Genomic DNA, 20,956 nt, shown 5'->3' with positions numbered 1-20,956 from the left:
ATGCACATAAGGGGTTAATTCCTTGAATTGCAATATAGAGGGTTCAGGCCGAAATACAATATATAGTGTTTTCATGTTTCGTCTGATATTTCTGTGGTATTCCGCGGCTGTAAGTAATGCACGATTTGTTCCGAAATTCAGTATTTTGTGTGCATTCCAGGGTTATTCGTTTTTTGCTGAAAACACCCCTATTTTTTAATGACAGAGTCGAATAGTTTCACCCCACTGGGAAATCTGCATTGTTGCTTGAATGAGAGATAATTAAACACATTTCCCAGACCGGCGAAAAAGTATGCAACAGCCAATTTTAACAGCCTGTCACATGATTTTAGTCTGAATGTCAACATGAAAAGAGGCTAGTCCATTATACGCAGGAGTAATTGGGAGTAGAATATGTGAGGGATAGTATTAACAGAGATGTGTATACTGGAAAGTAATAACTATCATACTTTTGCACTCTGAGCATTCCTGTTTTAGTATATTGGTTTGAAAATGTTGAACTTGCATGATTTGCAATGTGTTTTTTTTACTGAAACTCCCCTATTGATCGAATTCCGGGTTTGAACGAGAACGACACACCACGTGATTCATTTGAATACAATGCTGAAGGCAAGCATGCCGTGCTACTGTGGTACTCCACTGACGGGATGACTTACTAATACTGCATGCTACAACTTCGCTTCTGATGTTGCTTGCTAGCCGTGGATTGAATGAATCTTGATTAAAATGTTGCTCATTTGGCGTTGGTAATCTTTATTTGGAACTGGGTAACGCCGCAACGTCGCCAGCAGAAACCTCCTGGTACTTCGTACTATGATAAAACTCAGTCAACATACACCAAGTTCTGTCAATCGTAGTATTCCATGTGATGTACACCTAATATGCAAAAAATGTTGCTAAACTGGATAAAAATAGCAGACGAACATTTATTTACAAAATAAAAATACTTCGGTTGCCAATGAAAACAAGCCGGTAAAAAACAAGCAATATGTTTTCGGCTGTTACCATGGTAGGACATGAACGTGAAGCTAACGTCGGTTTATAACTAAAACCAGGCACCTTATACGAGGTTCGCAAAATAACATTCAGTCTTTAGAAGTCACTTTATTTTATTGCTAGGACGTATTCAGCCGTTAAATGTATTATTTCCAACCGTTTTGCGATAGTATTTTCTAGATTGGAGGCAGCATTTAGATTTTATTCAAAGTTCAATTGGGATTACGTTGACAGTGTAACAATGTCGGCGCCAGTGATCTCTTACCTGTGCGCAACGTAGCCAGAATAAAAGGCATGATCATTTGACCACTGCTATTACAAGACTGGTAGGAGGTAATAAATTTGGGGCGAAAGTATTCAAAAAACAGATTTTGGCTGTTGCCATGGTAGTGGTGGGTCAGGATTGTTTTTCCAATTAGTGATGGTACGATCTGCCTATCAAGTTTGAACAAAATCAGCCAAGCCAAAAAAAAATCACAGAAGAGTTAAAAAGCCATTCCTGGTGAACAGTTACTCTAACTTTGGGGTCAAATTTCTCATTAATGAAAAAAGATATAAAAAATTCAAATAGTAACTTTGTACCCACACTCAAACCGAGCTATGTCTGAGGTGTTGTATCACAGGGAATTGGACAAACTTGTGTATTTTAATAAATTATTGAATAATAAAATGTTATATAACTTTTCTTTTACCCCCTCCCCTTCCTGGTATCTAAATCAAGTAATCACTATTTTTATTTTGTAAACACATTTCCGTCTGCTATTTTTGTCAGGTTCAAATCGTTCACCAATCGTTCATTTTTGGCATGTTAGATGTACATCACATAGAATACTAGGATTGGGAGAACTTAATGTATGTTGACCACCTGGAAACTGAGTTTTATCAATCTTGAAGGGCTCTCTGAACATCCACCCGCAGCCTGGACCCGCAGTAAAATCAGCCTTTTCACTTTGGCGCGTAGATGTTTTGACTTGACAAGTTGTTTGACAGCTAGCAAAAAGATTGTGCGACGCGCATCGTCGGCGGCGTCTTTTTTATGACGTTTTGAACACTTAGTCAATTTGAGCAGTATTTATTCGGACAATGACTCAAGTTTAGACGTCCGATTATTTTATTTTCACACGTACAGTGACACGCGTTCTACACTGACACGCGTTGCTAGTTCGCAGCACTGTCTTGGAGCATATTAATGGGCAATTGGGTTCCCCGACCTAAATTTCTATCCCGATTTGTTGCACGTTCTTTCTTTAAAATGAAATAATCAAATATGGGACATATGTAATAATAACAGAACCCCATACCCTCCCAGTGGCTTCGCTCGTGAAAGTACGGCAGCAGGATACACCGCATCACTCGTGAAAATAACTTCCATACGCAATGAAAGCCACGGGGAGGGTATGGGGTTCTGTCATAATACTTCATTATCACTGAAAACATTTTCCCCCTGAAATAAATTCCAGTGAAAATGCCATTTCCCTCACACTCTATTGAGACACAGCACAGTGAAAATTGGATTCACATATAATGCTTGAAAACATGTCAGCAAAAATAAATTAAGTGAAGTTCTACGTGACTTCATAAGAGTTGGAAATGAACAAATTACACCCGACCCTACCACTCCATACACAATGTAAACTACACCCCAAAACATCCTTTCGCCCATGGGTACTATCGTGTATCACCAGTGTATTCTATTTGACTTCAGGAGAAATTGAAATAAACAAATTAATTATAATTTCAGCCTCCAGTTGAGCACTGATTAAATCATAAACTACCTCGTCTTTATGTCAACTTTAAGTTATTCATTGCCTACATCAGTGACTTCAAAATATATGTTTCAATCCCAAGAATTTAACTCGCTGTTAATTGCATGGGAGTGCCAGTCTTTCACGAATTTCTATTGTCATGTCAATTTCTTGCGATTACTGGGAACATGAAGCTGTAACTAAATCCTGGTATAAGCACCGGTTAGGCAGGCTTGAACTATGCATGTGAAGCCACCTGTTAGGTATATTCAATCCAATAGATTTCTCAATGTTTGGTAACTATTTGCTGCAAAAATCAATATAAAAATATTACCCACACAGCATTCTACAGGGTACTTGTTGACCTATAGATATTCGTACGTTGAACTCATTGACTGAATAAAACAGAAATTCCTGGAAAAGTTGAGTTTGCGTCTGTGTGACTCAGTAAACTACCGAAACCGCAAGATACAACATGTACAAAAATCTATTTATTTTGCATGAGGGGCGAGATCTGAAATCTAGACCCTCTGAAACGCTATTTACTGCATTTTGATGGGAAAATTTTGCTGACACAAAGGGTTTCAGCTTGATTGGAGGAGGGGGTCGACCGCCCCCTCTGCCCCCGTTGCGGATGAATATAATGAAGTTAAAAGGTTTTTAATTTATTAGAATTATTGTGCTTCACAACCATGTTATGTCATGTGACCGCCAAATGAACGCATGCTATTATTATTGCAAGTGGGGCAGTGCCAGATTGCGATGTTACTTGATGCAAGAAAGTAGTTCCCGCTCATGAATATTTTATTATTGGCATAGTATATAAGGTTAGTTGAACACCAATACGCACAGCACATCATCATTGTAGGACCAATGAGCACATCAGAGCAGCATGTACAAGTAAGTGATTATAATGAGTTTCTAATATAAGTTATTTTTATTCGTAGTTTCACCTATAAAACAAAGGCCGTGTTACAATTTCCAATCAGGACCTTTAGGATTTAGTGAAAAATAAAGTGTACTAGTCCTAAATTAAAAGTCTGGTTCTGAAAACTAGAATAACATTATTTCGATGAATTATTAATTAAATTTCAGCATAAACAATTTCAATATTTATGAAAATCATTAATTCTTTCACTAGGATAAATCGGCAAAACGATCGTCTGGTAAATTATTACAATTCTGTCAAAAATGCTCTTTTCATCTTCGTCAATGTCTTTGGAACGTCGGGTGATGACGTAACCACTGTTTCGTGAACATCAGACAATTCTATTACCTTAAGGCTCTATCACGGGGGAAATTCTTCTCTATGGGGGTTCTCCACACTTGTCAGGGGGAAATCTCGTCTCGTCTCTCTATCTCGTCCCCTTGAGGTACGGGATCGGGGAAGTCAGTTAAGCTTTACAGTCAAATAAGACACACACAACGGAATACGTTTCAGCTCTCGTCTTAGTCGGTCAATCGAGCACTCTATAAGACACAGCGCTCTGGGGAAAAAAATCCCCAAGACTCTCACAAGGCTGACCCAAGACTCTCTTAGACTGCGTCAAGGCTCGCCCCAAGGCTCTCCAGGACTGGACTCGACTCGTCTATTGTAGAGTACTTGCCAAGACCGACTCAAACTCTCTTTATTCATTTTCAAAACTCTAACCAATTACAAAACAGTAAAAAGACTCTAGGGCGTAACCTTCAATCATAAAGCCAATCACACTAAGCACTGAATACGTCATATCTTTTGATTAATCGTTCACTACATTAATAACTATGGATACCCACTGTCAGAATCGCGACGGTTATCTGGTAATTAGTTCCAAATCACTGAGCCAAGTTCCGTCCAAAACTTCAAATAGGCCTAAACGATGACAGACATAACACAGCAATTCGCTAATAATCAGCTAATTAAGTCGTTTAACAGATACGCGAAAACAAATTCATGACAGCTCGTTGATCAGGCTCTAAATTCGTTGCACGATTGTACAGTTTAGCTGTGCCACATAACAACACGTTTACGTCTTAGATTATTTGCAATCCAACGCTCTCAGTGAAAGTGAAAGTATATTCAGCCAATGTACGTGGTAACGCACCATTTCCATGAATTGCTAAGACGTAAACCAGTCTTATGTCTCGACTTCTGTATATGCGTGCTTTCATCCAATAACATAAACAGATTGTTGTCGATTGCGTTGTTTTTCATTATTCGAATGTTACATTGAGCATTATTCTATTTACAAATTTTGTTTAAATATGGTACTATTTAAGGCAATAATGGGCTCTATATTCATGCCATTACGACTGCATATATTATGACGTCATAATTACTCAATGATAACGTAGTTGCCTAGAATTAGAGGAAATGAAATTGTAATAACTACTGTAAGATCTCAGAAAGGTAGAGAACTTGGCAATAACTCATTAATTATGCATAAACTCAATAACAAATGTCAAACTATGGACCCTAAAAAGATGGTCCATGGTCAAAACAATTTATAATAAACCATAATTTAGTCAGTGACATGACCTATCGCATAACCCTATTAACTAAATATTATTGAAGGAGAACAATCAGGGGGAGGGGGTATACAACTGTAGTGATCTCGGCAATGTTGCGCACGTGCACAGCGATATCCGGTTTTTACACTGAATATATGTATAAATTAAATTATTGCAAACAGTCACGGTGAAGAAGGCGTGGTTCTAAATTTCACAGTAAATGGGAAAATAACAACTATAACAACAGCAATAAGATTTGGCTACAAGAAATAAAAATGTTGATGCAAGTCGTTCTGTTGACGATTGAATGAAAGAAAGTATTACCTGCTGACATTTGTTTGGGAACATTTGCACCTGGAACCATGCCATGTATTGACTGGCGTATTGAATAAGTATGTCCTCTGTTCAACCTTTCTATATAAATTAGATATATGTGACATTTGGCAACATTTGACTCTAGCTTCCAAGTAACACAGTTATTTTAGTCACATGGAACAACAAGTCTATGTATTACTTAGTTGCGTTCGAGTGGGTGGCTTGGGCCACCATAACACCCTGGATACTTGCACTGCAGGTTCTGGTCTAAATATGTCTTCTACATTTATTACGATCATTATTACACCTTGAAATAAGATAAATGACCATGTTAACCCCGCGCGACCCTTAAGCGGGAGGGCGTCACCTGCACACGCACAGGAATTGAGTTCCAGACGACAATAACAACACACATTAAAAACGCAGAGACTCATGGGTAGACTATTGTTTGTAAACAATGACACGCTATGGCCGTCTGGCGCATGCGCAGGTGACGACACCCCCCGCTTTAATATTCTACAATGGTAGCTCAGGAACGTCGTAGTTTCCCAGTCTGCCAATGATCTGCTACTAAGTGGAAATAGCTACACGTAAAGGTCCACATTATCCGGGCTGAAATAAAATGATATTTCGTATCTAGGCGTTTGTACCTATATAGTCATCATTGAATGGTATTGGTACTGCCAATTCGTTTCTTGGGTCGTCTGCGTGCTTGATTTTCACACCTAGCACTGCAGCAACATTTTTGTAACATGAATCATTGATTGCGAGGAATAGTATCCACTCTGATTACCCCCATTTAACAAAAGTGTCGACTTGGGAACAGACAATGAAAAACTTTTCTCGTTGGGAGTCCAGAATGATACCGGAATTAAATAAACAATGTGATTGTCATCTGCAGATGTGACCAAAGAAGTGCTAACAATGTAGCCAATAATATACCCGAAATATTTGTACTTGTCACGAATTCCATTTCAGACTTTGGTCTATTCCGTCAAATAAATCTATGTGTTGTATATAGGTAAGCTGTACACGGTAAACGTAAAATAACATATGCATTTATCCGTTTTTTTAGACCGTTAACGTGTGACGTGGTTGCCACGACCAACTGCGATGATGCGTCATATGACGGAATTGTGTTAGTAATAGACACAGTTGCCAATATTCCGTCTAGTCTGGGATTTCTAAAAACGCCACTTCAGGAATTGATGCAGGTAATATGAAGCTATTCTCTAAATTTTGAACATTGTTTTGTTATGTAACATAATTCACAGTTTGTATCTGTTTAACAGATTGACAGTGCAGTTGAAAAAGATGTAATTTTAATGAAATTGGTCGATCATGCGATCACTAGACTGATATTCGCACCCACGGGACCTTTGAATAGAGATTATGACGATGTCAGAAGATTTGGTGAAGCTGCTTGTGCTGGCCTTAAAAGGTACGTTTGGTCCAGCATTCGGCCATAGTATACCTAGAAAACACAATGTATCATTTCATTGTTAAAAGTTATTTATTTTTATGTAAATACTGAAACAATCATGATTGAACGATGAGGAATTGGAAGATTAAGCCAGAAAACTATTTAAGTAATTAATTAATGTCAACCTTTTAGGGCTTTGAAAGCGGGGTGTAAATCTCCATTGCTCGTGTGCCCATCAAATTCGAATTATGACCAGGCAGTACTGGTGTCCGTACTAGGAGCTCTGAGTGCAGTATACGTGGTAAGTCCATGTTAATTTTCCGCATCCGAACATCACCAAAATATCATTCGAACCAAAAGTTCAAATAGGCAATCGTATTCATAAATCAGTCCACTGGATGATTATTCTTCGTAACAAAATGCAATACTCAAAACATGAAATGGTGATTAATATATGTTTCCCCGGTCAGCCATTGGAACTTAGAGAAGATGTACCGAGTAAAGCCAGCAAAGCTGATAAGATAGGTGTATGGTCAGAAGATGGGGACGTTGGGAAGAAAATCGTACATCAGGCTTCAGCAATTGAAAGTGGCAGGTAATGTTAGCACTAGTCTGGTGACATGTCAGATAATTATTACAACTGATTGACAAACTTGGTTGTGTTCACCCCTTTAAACGGATATTTAAGATAAAATGGTGAATTTCACGACAGGATTGTCTACCGTGATATTGGTGGATCTGATCCCGAGCGTATGGCACCCAAAAAAGTTGAAGAATATGTACAAGACGTCTTCAAAGATACATGTATTCAGGTAAGGCTACATATTGTACATATTGCAGATGCACATAAATATTAATAAACTTCATTACAGAATCATTACCATTACAGTGAATGTGATACTTAAATATGTGTGTTTCGTAACAGTTGAACGTGATCTCAGATGAAGATACTCTGGCGAAAGAGTACCCATTACATGCCGCTGTTAATAGATGTGCCCGTCACATAGACCGTCACAAAGGAAGAATAATCGAATTAGAGTATAAAGGAGAAGGTGACATCAAACAGACGCCTATGATTGTTGGCAAGGTCAGTTGTATGCTGAAAAATATGCCTAATGTATCAATGAACAGATTTGATTGTTCGAGTGAGTCATGTTTTTGCTGATCTAGACTGACTTCGAGGAACAAAACGTGCATTGCTTTGTGTATTAAATTATGTGTTACAAAACATTGTGTTGTGTTTTGACAGGGTGTAACCTATGATACAGGAGGTGCTGATGTGAAAGTTGGTGGTGCAATGGCAGGGATGCATAGGTAAATAACATACTGTACTCATATCAAGACGTTTACATGTAATCATATCTTCCATGATGCAAATAAATTGGTCTATAAATCGATACAGCCGCTCTCGGTAATCTAACAGGTGTTCCTGTATTAGTAAACAAAAACACATTATAGATATAGTAAGATTTAAAAAAATGCTTTACCATGATAGGCTTAAATATGGGTAAATGTACTAGCTTCGTTAAAGTATATGCATATTAATTCTAGTGCTAGGGTGTACTTTTGTTATCAATGTAAAGTCTCTGAGATGGCTAGCACGTTTATATTGATAGTGCTGAAATCTGGTGCATTATCAACACTGTACGACATAAAGTCTTGTTTCGTTGTCACAGTGTATCCAAAGCACGCTGTCATATATCTTGATTGCATCTTTCAGGGATAAATGTGGTGCTGCAGCCACAGCTGGATTCTTTAGAATATTGTCTTTGTTGAAACCTAAAAACACTAAAGTTTGTGGAGTGATGACAATGGTAAGAAACAGTGTTGGTGCAGGTAAGACAGGACACATTAAATTGATAACAATACTGTACGACTTGAAACAAATCGATTATTTTACTGGTTGATTTTGTTTCCATAGTTTTTAAACGTTTCTCCAATTCATACAGTTTACAATATTATAAACGCTCTAACCTATAGTTAACTTAGATTTTGACGCTTAGGACGACAGACCAGTTTAGTTTATCTAAAACTATTTCTGTGACCTATACTTGAAAATTTTTATTATTACTATTTATTAATTATCATTATTCAGATGTTCGTAAGTTTATAGTGAAAATATGTGTATTATATTAGTCTGAAACTATATTTCACAACCGGGGCCAATGGTTGTCTTTATTCATGTAGACTCGTACGTTGCTGATGAGATAATCACCTCCCTTGCTGGTGTAAGAGTTAGGATTGGTAATACTGATGCAGAAGGTCGCATGGCAATGGGTGATCCATTGTGTAAGATAAAAGACCAGGTAAAGATAAACCGTAAATACTATATAAACCACATAATTGCTTACAAATTAATTTCACCTTTGATTATACTGATTATTACCTCTCGAAAAAAGCTGTCACTATTATACGTACAAGATCGTGTGCGTTTGAATCTGACATTCAAATTAAAACAGTCAGTAATATTGTCGTCTCCACACAATTTAACCAGTATGTTAAATTACACAGGCCAAGAATGAAATCAACCCACATATCTATACCATTGCTACCCTGACTGGACATGCAATTAGAACTGCCGGAGCTGCTTATTCGGTACGTATGACAAGCTATTCTCACAAACTTGACAAATTTACAGATATGATTTCAGCTTATACATATTTGAATGCACTTACTTTGTTTTCTTTTAATCCAGATTGTGTTGGACAACGGGCCAGCAAGACAGATTAAGCATGCTCAGTCTCTGCAAAATGGTGAGCAATTATGGAATGAATACAATATTTGGATATTATGATAAATATACTAAATGAATTTTATATTGATACTGTGATTGTGATTTTTTGTATTGTAGCTGGTCATGATGTTGCTGATCCATTCGAGATATCAACAATTAGAAGAGAGGTAGGGCATTTACTGAATCGAATTTGAAAGAGTGCACAATTGGTTAGGCAGGCGTATTCATGGATGAAAACCATAGCAACTTAAGACATAAAACTCTATTTTGCGTTCACAGGACTTTGAATTTCACAAAGGTAAAACTGAAGCTGAAGATGTATTACAGGCTGGTACACAGCCTTCCAGTGCCACGTCTAGAGGGCATCAGAGCCCAGCTGCATTTCTCATCATGGCATCTGGTTTGGATCAGGTAATGACTAATCGCTAGATTACATTAACTAAACAAGAGATTTTCTTCCTGTATTATTTGTCTAGTTTTATTATTCTAACTCTTGTAGTAATAGTAGACTTCAATATACATGTATGGTGTTTTGCTTAACACGTCTAAATTTGTTTTTATTTTACAGCATGGTATTGATTCCAGTCAGCCTCTACCATACTCACATCTCGACATTGCTGGTTCATCTGGTCTCTATCCAGATACCGTTGTGACTGGTGCTCCCATTGTGGCTCTAACAGCCAAATACGTCTTACCAATGATGTAGGCAGTCTAGTCTTGCAATTCGAGCCTTTCAACTCCATCTCTTTTACCCAAATCGAGATATACTGTATCACAGTCAATTCAAGTTGAGCCATTGCAGCTTTATTTTAGTATGTATTTTGTGAAATTCTTTTTCTTGGCATTCTATCTACATGATATCTTTTTTTTTTCTTGTTTATTTTTTTCCCTATTCAATACACCAGATTCTATTTTCTAAACGTGTTGATTCAAGCATATTCTTTTTAATCACAGTTTTGTATTTAGTATAACACTTTTACGCTTAACTTGACAATCTTTCTGAGTTTTATATAGAAGGTCATTCAATGTATACTAGTATTCTGCAGGTCAGTTTTGAGGGTTGAACTCAAGTTGGTGTTTCTGACTCGTACGTGTTTCAACAACCCTTCACGGGTTTGGTTAAGATACTCGGTATGTGTCGTATCTGCTGGTATACAAATAATATCACGTTCTATTATAGTAAACTTCGCGCATTAAATTTGTTTTTGTCAACTTGAAAACAGTTAAATCATCGCATGGTAACACTTGTACATGCAAACTTTCGTTTCTCGTTTTCAGTGACTTTAATATATCATGAACATTTACACTCACATTTAATGGATTAACTACAACTTCAAAATCAATGTATCGTGAATTATACAGCATTATTGTCAGTAGAATTATACATAATGGTCAAGTAATGAAATAAATTGACATTCGCACAGTATATGAGCACACACATCGATAATCATCGTTCTCGTATATCGATAAGAAGTGGCCAGAAGTCGAACAGTTCTTCAACCCTGCAAACGTGCTGAAACCATCACTAGGGGAGGGGGTCGTTTTGTTTTTGGTCAGAGGGGGCGGTCTCCCACCAGAAACAATATCACTGAAACCCTTTGAAAAAAATTGACCCTCAAAATGCAGGAAAAAGCGTTTTAGAGGGTCTACATTTCAGATCTCGCCTCATGCACGATTTCGTGCCGCCGCCCCTGACCTGCACGGTGTTGTTCCCTTGCAGACATTCATCCCAGTGCTTTGCCGGAACATTCATATTGACAATTCAGAATGACTGAAACAAATACTTTCCATTTGTTCAATAGTATCCATTTGTAATCAGTACATGAAGAACGTGACATGATGTATAACGTATACGCTGTTGTAAAAGTTTGTGACCAGTCTACTAGGCATGATCATAAAACAGCATTTGCATTTGGCCATTTTGAGACAGGTCTGAAAGAACATTATGGTCCTGTTGTACATATCTCCAATATATTTATCAAGATAAATAACTGATGATTTTTTCCACTGTAGATGGCACTTTCTTACCCATTAGCGTATTAGCCTTATAGGGGACAAAGCTGGGGCATGGAAAGATAATTGAGAAGTATGGTAGTACCTACAGTGGCTCTGGTGGAACCAGTTGGTGCTGCCACTAACTGGTGATTGGAGCATAATATTATAGCTGGTCCTCGAAATGTATGTGTTTGATCTGAGCAGGACAGCCTAGATGGGTGTTCACACTTGACTCAACAAGATTGACGCTATTAGTGTCACCGATGACTCAGTTGACTTGGTTTGTTTTAAATAAATCATACCAAGCAGTCTATCTGTCTGATGGACATGCTTGACGCTCACTCATCTTGATGAAACTGAACAACAGATGGGTGAATGATGCACAGAAGACCATGAGTAAGTGATCCAAACAAATTACTTTGATGCTGGAGAGTACATTCATGAATGGTTTCACCAGGATTATTGCAACTTCAACCCGGAATTTATTCATTTTGCAATAAATTGTACTCCCAGGTAATGATATTGACTTGACAAAAGTTGGGGGCCACCAACCTAATTTTTGAGAAAATGATGGCTGTATTTTAGTGGATAGTTTGCCATTTTCCTATGGCAGAGATATTATGCCATATTTTAAATAGTAGGCTGGTGACATAATTTTATACAAAAAATCAATGAGCATTGTCATGCAATTTATGACCAATTTTCTCAAACATTACGAGTAAGTATTAACATTAAGTTAAAAAAATTACACAAAAACCTTTTACAAAACACTTTTTTTTATTTTTTGATATATATATATAATTTTTATAGAAATTACATTTTAAGAATGAAATCATACATTCTAATAAATTTTATACTACAACACATGTATTGATATAACAATTATGTGAACTGTGCTATTATATATTTGGATGAAAAAGATGATTGTATCTACGGTAGATATTGTTATACAAGATTATTACTTATACCAATTGTTTTTTGAATAATAATAAATAAAGAACAAATTATTGTCAAATTTTGATATTCAGTGCAAAGTAAAAAACAAAAGGGGCATAATCCACAACTTTCAGATTGATGTAATCTTGAGTTTACCCACACAATGACACTGTGTTTTAGAAAAATTAAAACCATCATCATCAGAAGTTCTTTCATTTATGATAAGTTGATGACAATGCATCACTATTAGTGAAATCACCGTAAAGTAAGAAAGAACTTCAGAGTGCTGAGGGCATTGACTGAAAGAAGAGTTTAGATTAGCCTATTTAATAAGATTCTTGTCATCTAACATAGCTCTAGTTTAGACGGACACTGTGAAAGCAATCTGTGACATCTTACAGCACCCATGTATTCAAGTTTCATTAAAATTTATAGTGGTCATAGTGGTTCTTGAGAACTACAAATTGGCTATGTTCTATGCAATCCCAGCCTACTGGAGATTTATCACTATGCCTCAGAGCACCTTTGTACCGTGTTTCATTGAAATGTATTGAGTGGTTCTCGAGATAATAGAAAAGCTTATTTGATAATTATTTAATATGCAGTTAGATTGTTAATTTGCACACATTTTAACAAAGTATGTGGAGTATCCCAGAGCACCTTTGCAGCAAGTTTCATTGATATATCTGTTGATAGGTCAAGGTTTGAATGAAAAGGCTAAAACTTTCCTATTTCTGATTTTTTAGGTGGATTATCTGCACACTTACATGGGAGAGAACTTCCAGTGAAATTTATTACCCGGTATGTCCAGTTTGGGAAATGAAATTTATGTCAGTATTAAACCTTTGAATGTCCTAATTTTTGTTCTTTTGACGCATTATTTGTATGTTTTTTTTTTTTTAAATTTATTTGATAATTTTGGACAAACAATCTTACTGGCTATAGTTCCAGATAGTTCCATTTATATTTTTTTTTCCCTATAAAATGTTTCGTTCCAAATTAAGAATGAATCAGTAAAAATGCAGAAACTGAATAAATTCACCCAAATCAGAGTGGGAAACAAATATGGAGCTCGAAGGGTTAAAAACTTGTAGTTTGGCTAGAAAAGTCAGCTGACCTGCGATGGTTATCACTTATAAGTGTTAGTGTGTGACTATGAACTACAATGTACAAGAACAAAACAGTTAATGGAACAGTTATGACAAAATAATTGACAAGCTAAATTAGATGTGTACATGTTTTGGGTTCGCTCTGTGATTCGCAAAGGAAATTCTAGCTGATATGATAAACAACATTTTACATCTTTGTTCATTGAAGTAGATTCAAATGATGACACATCTACAGATATACATGGTAACACATTAGCAGATAAAAACAGGCTATTCTAGTTAAGTAGAAAACAATCATTCGATATTAACAGATCAAGACGGGTATCCTTGTTGGATTCATTGCGAATCAGGTGGGTATGACTTGTGTGTTTATTCAATTTTTGCCCATGGACGTGGTATATATATAAGTATGACAGCAATGACCTATACTATATGATTGCCACAGAAGATATTCCAGCTGTCCCATGGTAATCTAACTAGCTATTCATTGTGACAGGTGATTTTTACATGTACTAGAAATAGAAACTACCGGTAATGGCTTTATGTCAATTCAAACAGCACCGTATTCTCACAACTATAGGAAACAGTCACATACATACATGTATTATCACATGTGCAATTTGAATAAATGCCATTGAAACAATAATTTAACATTTGGCTAAATAATTTTAGAACTGATAATGCACAGATACTGTTTGTACAAGTGTTGCAAATATGGACAGAAACAGAAATTAACTTACTAAGTACACACAAGTGTGAAAAATCTTTGACAAGCCAAAACCATATTGATCAGTGAGAGGAATATCAAAATGATACAATAAACTCAATCAAATATGATTAAAATAACGACGATGTTAGTAAAATAGAATTTAAAAAATGAGATGGCAAACCATAACTCATTTGTGCGGATACATATTCAATTCTTACAGAATTATTGGTGAATAAAATGACATAGATTCCCTGAAAATTTGTTTCGCGTATAAAAATAAGTTTTTCATAGAATAGCTAAATTTTTATGTACAAAAAAACTAGGAGTGTATAGCACCAATGGTGTGATTCAGAACACTATACAATGCTAGCACTACAGATTGCACTTAGTGTCAAAGTTCAACTTTGTCGGCTTCAGGGTACGTTGGCATTTTCGCTATGTTTGGTTTGTCTTCTGTTTTATATGACGGATAAAGGCCAGATTTATTGATTCGTCGATTATGACCTTTAGAGTAACCATCCCAGTGATTGCCAGCAATGCCAATTGCATCATCCAATTCTAGTGGGATTTCCTCCCCATTACGTGGTATGTGAGTATACAGAACTTTTTCGTCATGGGCATTCTGGCCACCAAAGTAGTAGACATCGTCCAGCGAATGGAAAAAAGTGGAGGCATCTGGGAATCGTGTTTGCATAATTTCATATGCTACCCTACACACCTGAAAATGGAGAACATAAAATATACAATCACGTATTACGCCACAATACAATTTCACTTTAATTAGTCAAGTTGAGCAAAAAGGGAAACACATGGGTTTCTACTGTTTGCATTGAACCTTACTGTTGTCTTAATGATCAGTTATTCTCACGCAAACATTTCCAGTAAAAACACTGACTCACCAATTTTTGAAGAGTCAAAATAACACAAACCGTGTCCATAGTAGCGTTCATGCACAGCTCCTCAGCACAGGCTAAGAGGTCAAATACCTTAGCCCATGCTAAGAAAACGTGCGTGAACACTTAGTACAGGCTAAGAAATGATCAGTATGGATTATATCTGGCCTGTTTTTAAGACCCGGTCCAGATCCTTAGCACGGGCTAACAAAGTTTGCGCGAACACTTAAGCTCAGGCTAAGCATCCAAAAGGCAACTGTATTTAATGTTCATTTGAAATATTTACTATTATATTCATAACTATTCATTTTGGCATGCCATTTCTGACATGACAATCAATGTCAAGACACATAAATAGATGTTCTCGGGAAAAAAAATTAACTGACAATGAGACTATGTGATACTTCCTGTTATTCTGCAATCTACACTTTCTGAATTTGCTTTGGTATTGTTTTGTAATCGTGGAACTAACATATAGAAGTTCCTTAGTCCATGCTAATCAATGTTTCCTCTAGTGCGTGAACGCATTTGGGTCTGATAGGCAAACATATGAGATTAGCTTAAATCTAAGCACATACTTTGTGTAGCGTGAACACTACTCATATGTGGGGCTGTGGTTTACTGTTTATTTGTTTTATTTTTTTAATGTCAAGCATAGAAATAGTATTCATTCCTTCAAGGGTTAACAGTCACAATCCTGTAAAGGTGATTATAGACACTTTAATCTGAGAGTTAACAGTCATGCTCAAAAGATGTCCTATGTAGTTAGAGTCAGTAATCATTACTTCAGATATCCTACATACTGATTATAAACAAAGATAAAATAATAAAATTCACCTGAGATGAGAATGTGCAAACCAGGTAATCAGACTCAGACAGTAAGTGGATGTCGGCAATAACTCCTTTCAGAGACTCTTCAGAGTACCTCTGACCCAGACCGGCTGTCCTTGAAATGTCATTGTCACTCACAAAGATGTAGTCAGGAAACCTACAATAATTTAGTCAGTATAAGCAATGATTCAATGTCAAATACACTGAATTGTTGTCATAACACAGTCAACTGTTTTTCATCATTGTGGCCCATGATTTCAGCGAGGACTAGCCGTCTCAGCAGATTGAATATAACAATGTACAAAGCCTTAGTCATTACTCATTACCAAATGGATATATAGCTTGCTGATGATTTTGATGTAATTATTGTTACATCAATCATGTATATATATTCAATAATGTGTTTGTTGTATCCAATTATCAGTGCAATATGTTGTTTATATCAAGGTATTACACCACTATTATAATAGTTTTTCTTACTTTTGCTTTGCTTCTGATAATAGCTTAGGTTCGTCTGTTGCTAAATAAACTCTTTTGATCGGCACATCACGAATTCTTGATAATCGCTTGTAATACTCCTCCACATGTACCATGTATTCATCTATGTTGTGGAAAGCGGCTTCCGTACCAACTTTGTCAGTACGACGAACATGTACGCTGTAATACAAACATGAATCGTCTATTTATCTGTGTAGTACAAGTTGTGAAGAGCATGGAGGGTGGATACAAAGTGTAGAAGGCGCTTTGAGAAAACAAATGCATTAACTGTAGAGCATGAACGTGCTACCGGTAATACAATATGGATGGTGAAAAATGCTATTATTGTTTTTGAAGTAATCAAAAGACATGACAAAAATCACACAATGAACAACCAGATCGATCGACATAATATCTGATGAAACTATTCTTTGAAAAGGCTACATAGTGAAACATGCTAACCTCAAGAAATGTTGATGCACAAAATGGAATTGATTTCAACAACAGGGGAGTCACAAAACTAGTTTTCAACCATATATAAGCAAAAGATTCATAATCTGGACTCGGAAAATTATCTAACTCAAACTAGAAATAACAAACAGGATCATACATTGTCGTGACAACTGAAATTCACATTTCTGCAATACACACTCATTCATCGTATACCCTAAAAAAAGACGGGCGATCAGTATTGGTGTAGTCATACATGTAAGAAACAGCAAAAACTGGGGTGTTCTATTTTTTTCAAATCTAAGATTAACTATAGTAGAAATAGATTTGGATGAAATTTGATCTAATTATGTCACAGCTGCAATCTTGTCAGTTTAAGGATGTAGTAGACTTTCGTGGTGATTTTTTTTCTTTCATTAAATGGTGACTTATACCTATAGGCAGCCATACGACCTTGCTTTTTTATTAAATCACGTTTTTATTTCAAGAAAAAAACGGCTTTTTAAAAAATAAAAAATAATTTACAATTAACGGAAACCCCGGGAATGTGCACTTCAGCTAAGCCCCTCTGAGTCAAAACAATAACATTTGTAATTAGCTTAATCCCGCAAATAAACATCGCGCGTACGCTTCCGGTCAAATGACCGGATCCACTCACTCGTTGCTGATAGTTCATTGCATCGCTTCTCTACTATATATTACTGTTCATTTATTTTGTTTTGACCAAGTTTATTTTGAAAAATGGCACAGGGAAAAAAATGGAGGCAGAGCTCCAGAAGGAGTACCTACACTTTATGCAAATTTTTTAAAATTATGCTAATTTATTCATGACGTAGCAGTTTCTGTGCTCATGAATATTCATTAATTTGTGGCTCAATACATTTTAAAAGGGGCGATATATTATTTTTGGGGGAAGAGTTAGAAAGGGGGATTAGCAATCCTTAGGGGGGTCAATACAAAAGAAGGGACCCATTTGGAGAGCAGCCATGCTCCTCGTGTCTGTTGTTGCACGTGACCTACAGCTGTCAACTGTGTTCGTTCTTCGACTGTGTTCGTTCTTCGACGACTTCGGCTGGCTTCCACGTGGGGTAGTATTCTTGTGTTCTGTTTTCCTGACTTAAGCTTTTGAATCCGCTGTTTATGTTTTTAACGTCTTTCATGTCTTTTGTAGGTGTGTCCAATCCGTGATTCGAACTTGCGATCTTTTAGTTCCCAGCGCACTGTCTTGTCCACTGTACCACGAGTGTCTTCACACAGGAGTTAGGATTTAAGTCCTATTCATAGGAGCACTGTCTTCACTAGCATTCAAAAATCTAACTAAACATACTGGATTCGAACCAGCGATCGCTCACATTGCTGTCATAGTACAAATCAACTGAGCTATGTGGGTGGTCATGCAAATTAAATAATTTGTTGTCATATTTAGCTTTATTGCCAAATGGTGTTTGCGAGAAAAAGATGGGCAGGCAAGGGAATTGAACCCAGGTCCTCCTGATGACTATGTAGAGAACTGACCCACAAGACCACAATGGATTAACTGGATGTGTTTGCATTTGATAAGACTATATAGTGTGTATATATATAGAAATACAACATATTTCTATTATTGAGTTACAATTGTCCAAAAAATTGCCAATTTTGTGTTTTTACTTGTGTAAACTATATGCATGCCATAACCCGTTAGTGTACATCTTGCCAATTGGGTGTTTGCCATTTGCGTTGCCCATACCTGACCCGACCCTAACCCTAATGTCAAGACACGTTCCTGTTAATAATTCCGTTGCCCATACCTGACCCAACCCTAACCCTAATGCCAAGACACTTCCTGTTTATAATTGCTCAATAATGATACTCTGTTGTGCACTGTCTGCGGGTAAGTTGCATTGATGTCAACTGATTAAACAAGTCGCGTTTAAGTAATTTCCACTATTAACAAGTGGTTAAATTGTGACAATAAATGTGTGGACAAATATTTGAGATTAATTTTGGTGTAGACAACTCTCGTTTAATTATTTTACACCATTACAAGTTGTTAAATTGAGAGAATAAATGTCTCAACAAATATTAAATACTTAGTTTGATGTAAACAACTCACGTTTGATTAATTCCCACAATTACAGGTTGTTAAATTGAAAGAATAAATGTGCGGACAAATATTTTAGACTTATTTTGGTGTAGACAGCTCTCGTTTAATTATTTTACACAATTCCAAGTTGTTAAATTGAGAGAATAAATGTATGGACAAATATTTTAGACTTATTTTGGTGTAGACAGCTCTCGTTTAATTATTTTACACCATTACAAGTTGTTAAATTGAGAGAATAAGTGTGCGGACAAATATTTTAGACTTATTTTGGTGTAGACAGCTCTCATTTGATTAATTCCTACAATTACAAGTTGTTAAATTGAGAGAATAAATGTACGGACAAATATTTTAGACTTATTTTGGTGTAGACAGCTATCCTTTAATTATTTTACACCATTACAAGTTGTTAAATTGAGAGAATAAATGTGCGGACAAATATTTTAGACTTATTTTGGTGTAGACAACTCTCGTTTAATTATTTTACACCATTACAAGTTGTTAACGTGAGAGAATAAATGTATGGACAAATATTTTAGACTTATTTTGGTGTAGACAGCTCTCGTTTAATTATTTTACACCATTACAAGTTGTTAAATTGAGAGAATAAGTGTGCGGACAAATATTTTAGACTTATTTTGGTGTAGACAGCTCTCATTTGATTAATTCCTACAATTACAAGTTGTTAAATTGAGAGAATAAATGTGCGGACAAATATTTTAGACTTATTTTGGTGTAGACAGCTATCCTTTAATTATTTTACACCATTACAAGTTGTTAAATTGAGAGAATAAATGTGCGGACAAATATTTTAGACTTATTTTGGTGTAGACAACTCTCGTTTAATTATTTTACACCATTACAAGTTGTTAACGTGAGAGAATAAATGTATGGACAAATATTTTAGACTTATTTTGGTGTAGACAGCTCTCGTTTAATTATTTTACACCATTACAAGTTGTTAAATTAAGAGAATAAATGTGCGGACAAATATTTTAGACTTATTTTGGTGTAGACAGCTCTCGTTTAATTATTTTACACCATTACAAGTTGTTAAATTGAGAGAATAAATGTGCGGACAAATATTTTAGACTTATTTTGGTGTAGACAACTCTCGTTTAATTATTTTACACCATTACAAGTTGTTAAATTGAGAGAATAAATGTATGGACAAGTATTTGAAACTTATTTTGGTGTAGACAACTCTCATTTGATTAATTCCAACAATTACAAGTTCTTAAATTGACAGAATGAATGTATGGACAAATATTGACCATTATATTTGTGAGTAAATACCTGTTGTTTAATTAATTTCCACCTCTACAAGGTTGAGAGAATAAATGTGTCGACAAATATTTGATACTTATTTAGGTGTAAGAACTCGTGTTTGACCAACTTCCACCATTGCAAGTTGTTAAAATAATGAAATAAATATACTGGTATCATTGGATATTTGATTTAATTGTGAAACTTTCTAACAAAATGTTAACTGCTGGCTTCGAACCCTCAATCAACAATTCCGCAGACACGGTATAAATTCCACAACACCACAGAAGATATTCGTCTGTTGCCTGAATTGTTTTCGTAATATAGGGAACGCCATCGACACTTTAACAAAACTTACCTTGACTTGGGTCTTGCTCATCTCATGTCACAATCTGGAAACTGTTGAACAAATTGCGCGTCGTCCAGTTTAAGACGTTAGTTATTTTATTATTTATTCATTCAGTTTTGTATGGTGGAGTTTTGTGAGGTTTATTATTTTTTTGC

General features: G+C 36.0%; 2 protein-coding genes across 2 annotated transcripts in view; one reads left to right on the top strand and one right to left on the bottom strand.

Annotated features, from left to right (window-relative positions):
* Positions 1-3,586: 3,586 nt before the first annotated feature.
* Positions 3,587-11,141, top strand: LOC146748093 (putative aminopeptidase W07G4.4). The gene is made up of 15 exons (XM_085490613.1): positions 3,587-3,641; positions 6,622-6,760; positions 6,839-6,987; positions 7,162-7,270; positions 7,440-7,564; positions 7,682-7,781; positions 7,895-8,056; positions 8,219-8,283; positions 8,690-8,805; positions 9,157-9,275; positions 9,481-9,564; positions 9,665-9,722; positions 9,821-9,870; positions 9,983-10,114; positions 10,272-11,141. The coding sequence occupies exons 1-15, from the start codon at positions 3,634-3,636 to the stop codon at positions 10,407-10,409; spliced, it is 1,554 nt and encodes a 517-aa protein (XP_085346739.1). The 5' UTR covers positions 3,587-3,633; the 3' UTR covers positions 10,410-11,141.
* Positions 11,142-13,594: 2,453 nt separating this feature from the next.
* Positions 13,595-20,956, bottom strand: part of LOC100376876 (alpha-(1,6)-fucosyltransferase-like) — a 58,549-nt gene continuing 51,187 nt past the window's right edge. The window contains exons 8-10 of the mRNA XM_085490604.1: positions 16,657-16,833; positions 16,183-16,333; positions 13,595-15,170 (exon numbers count right to left, since the gene is read on the bottom strand). Coding sequence (XP_085346730.1) covers positions 14,844-15,170; positions 16,183-16,333; positions 16,657-16,833 — 655 coding nt within the window. The 3' untranslated portion in view covers positions 13,595-14,843. The remainder of the gene's footprint in view (positions 15,171-16,182; positions 16,334-16,656; positions 16,834-20,956) is intronic.

This window comes from Saccoglossus kowalevskii, chromosome 2 (genome assembly GCF_978046115.1).
Source record: "Saccoglossus kowalevskii chromosome 2, keSacKowa6.1, whole genome shotgun sequence".
Lineage (NCBI taxonomy): Eukaryota > Metazoa > Hemichordata > Enteropneusta > Harrimaniidae > Saccoglossus > Saccoglossus kowalevskii.
This window is presented reverse-complemented; position numbering and strand designations above follow the sequence as displayed.

What these genes read in the sequence shown, in the direction of transcription:
- LOC146748093 (XM_085490613.1), top strand. An exon ending in TCAGCAATTGAAAGTGGCAG is followed by an intron (nt 7,565 to 7,681) that starts GTAATGTTAGCA and finishes ATTTCACGACAG; the next exon opens with GATTGTCTACCGTGATATTG. An exon ending in CTGCCGGAGCTGCTTATTCG is followed by an intron (nt 9,565 to 9,664) that starts GTACGTATGACA and finishes CTTTTAATCCAG; the next exon opens with ATTGTGTTGGACAACGGGCC.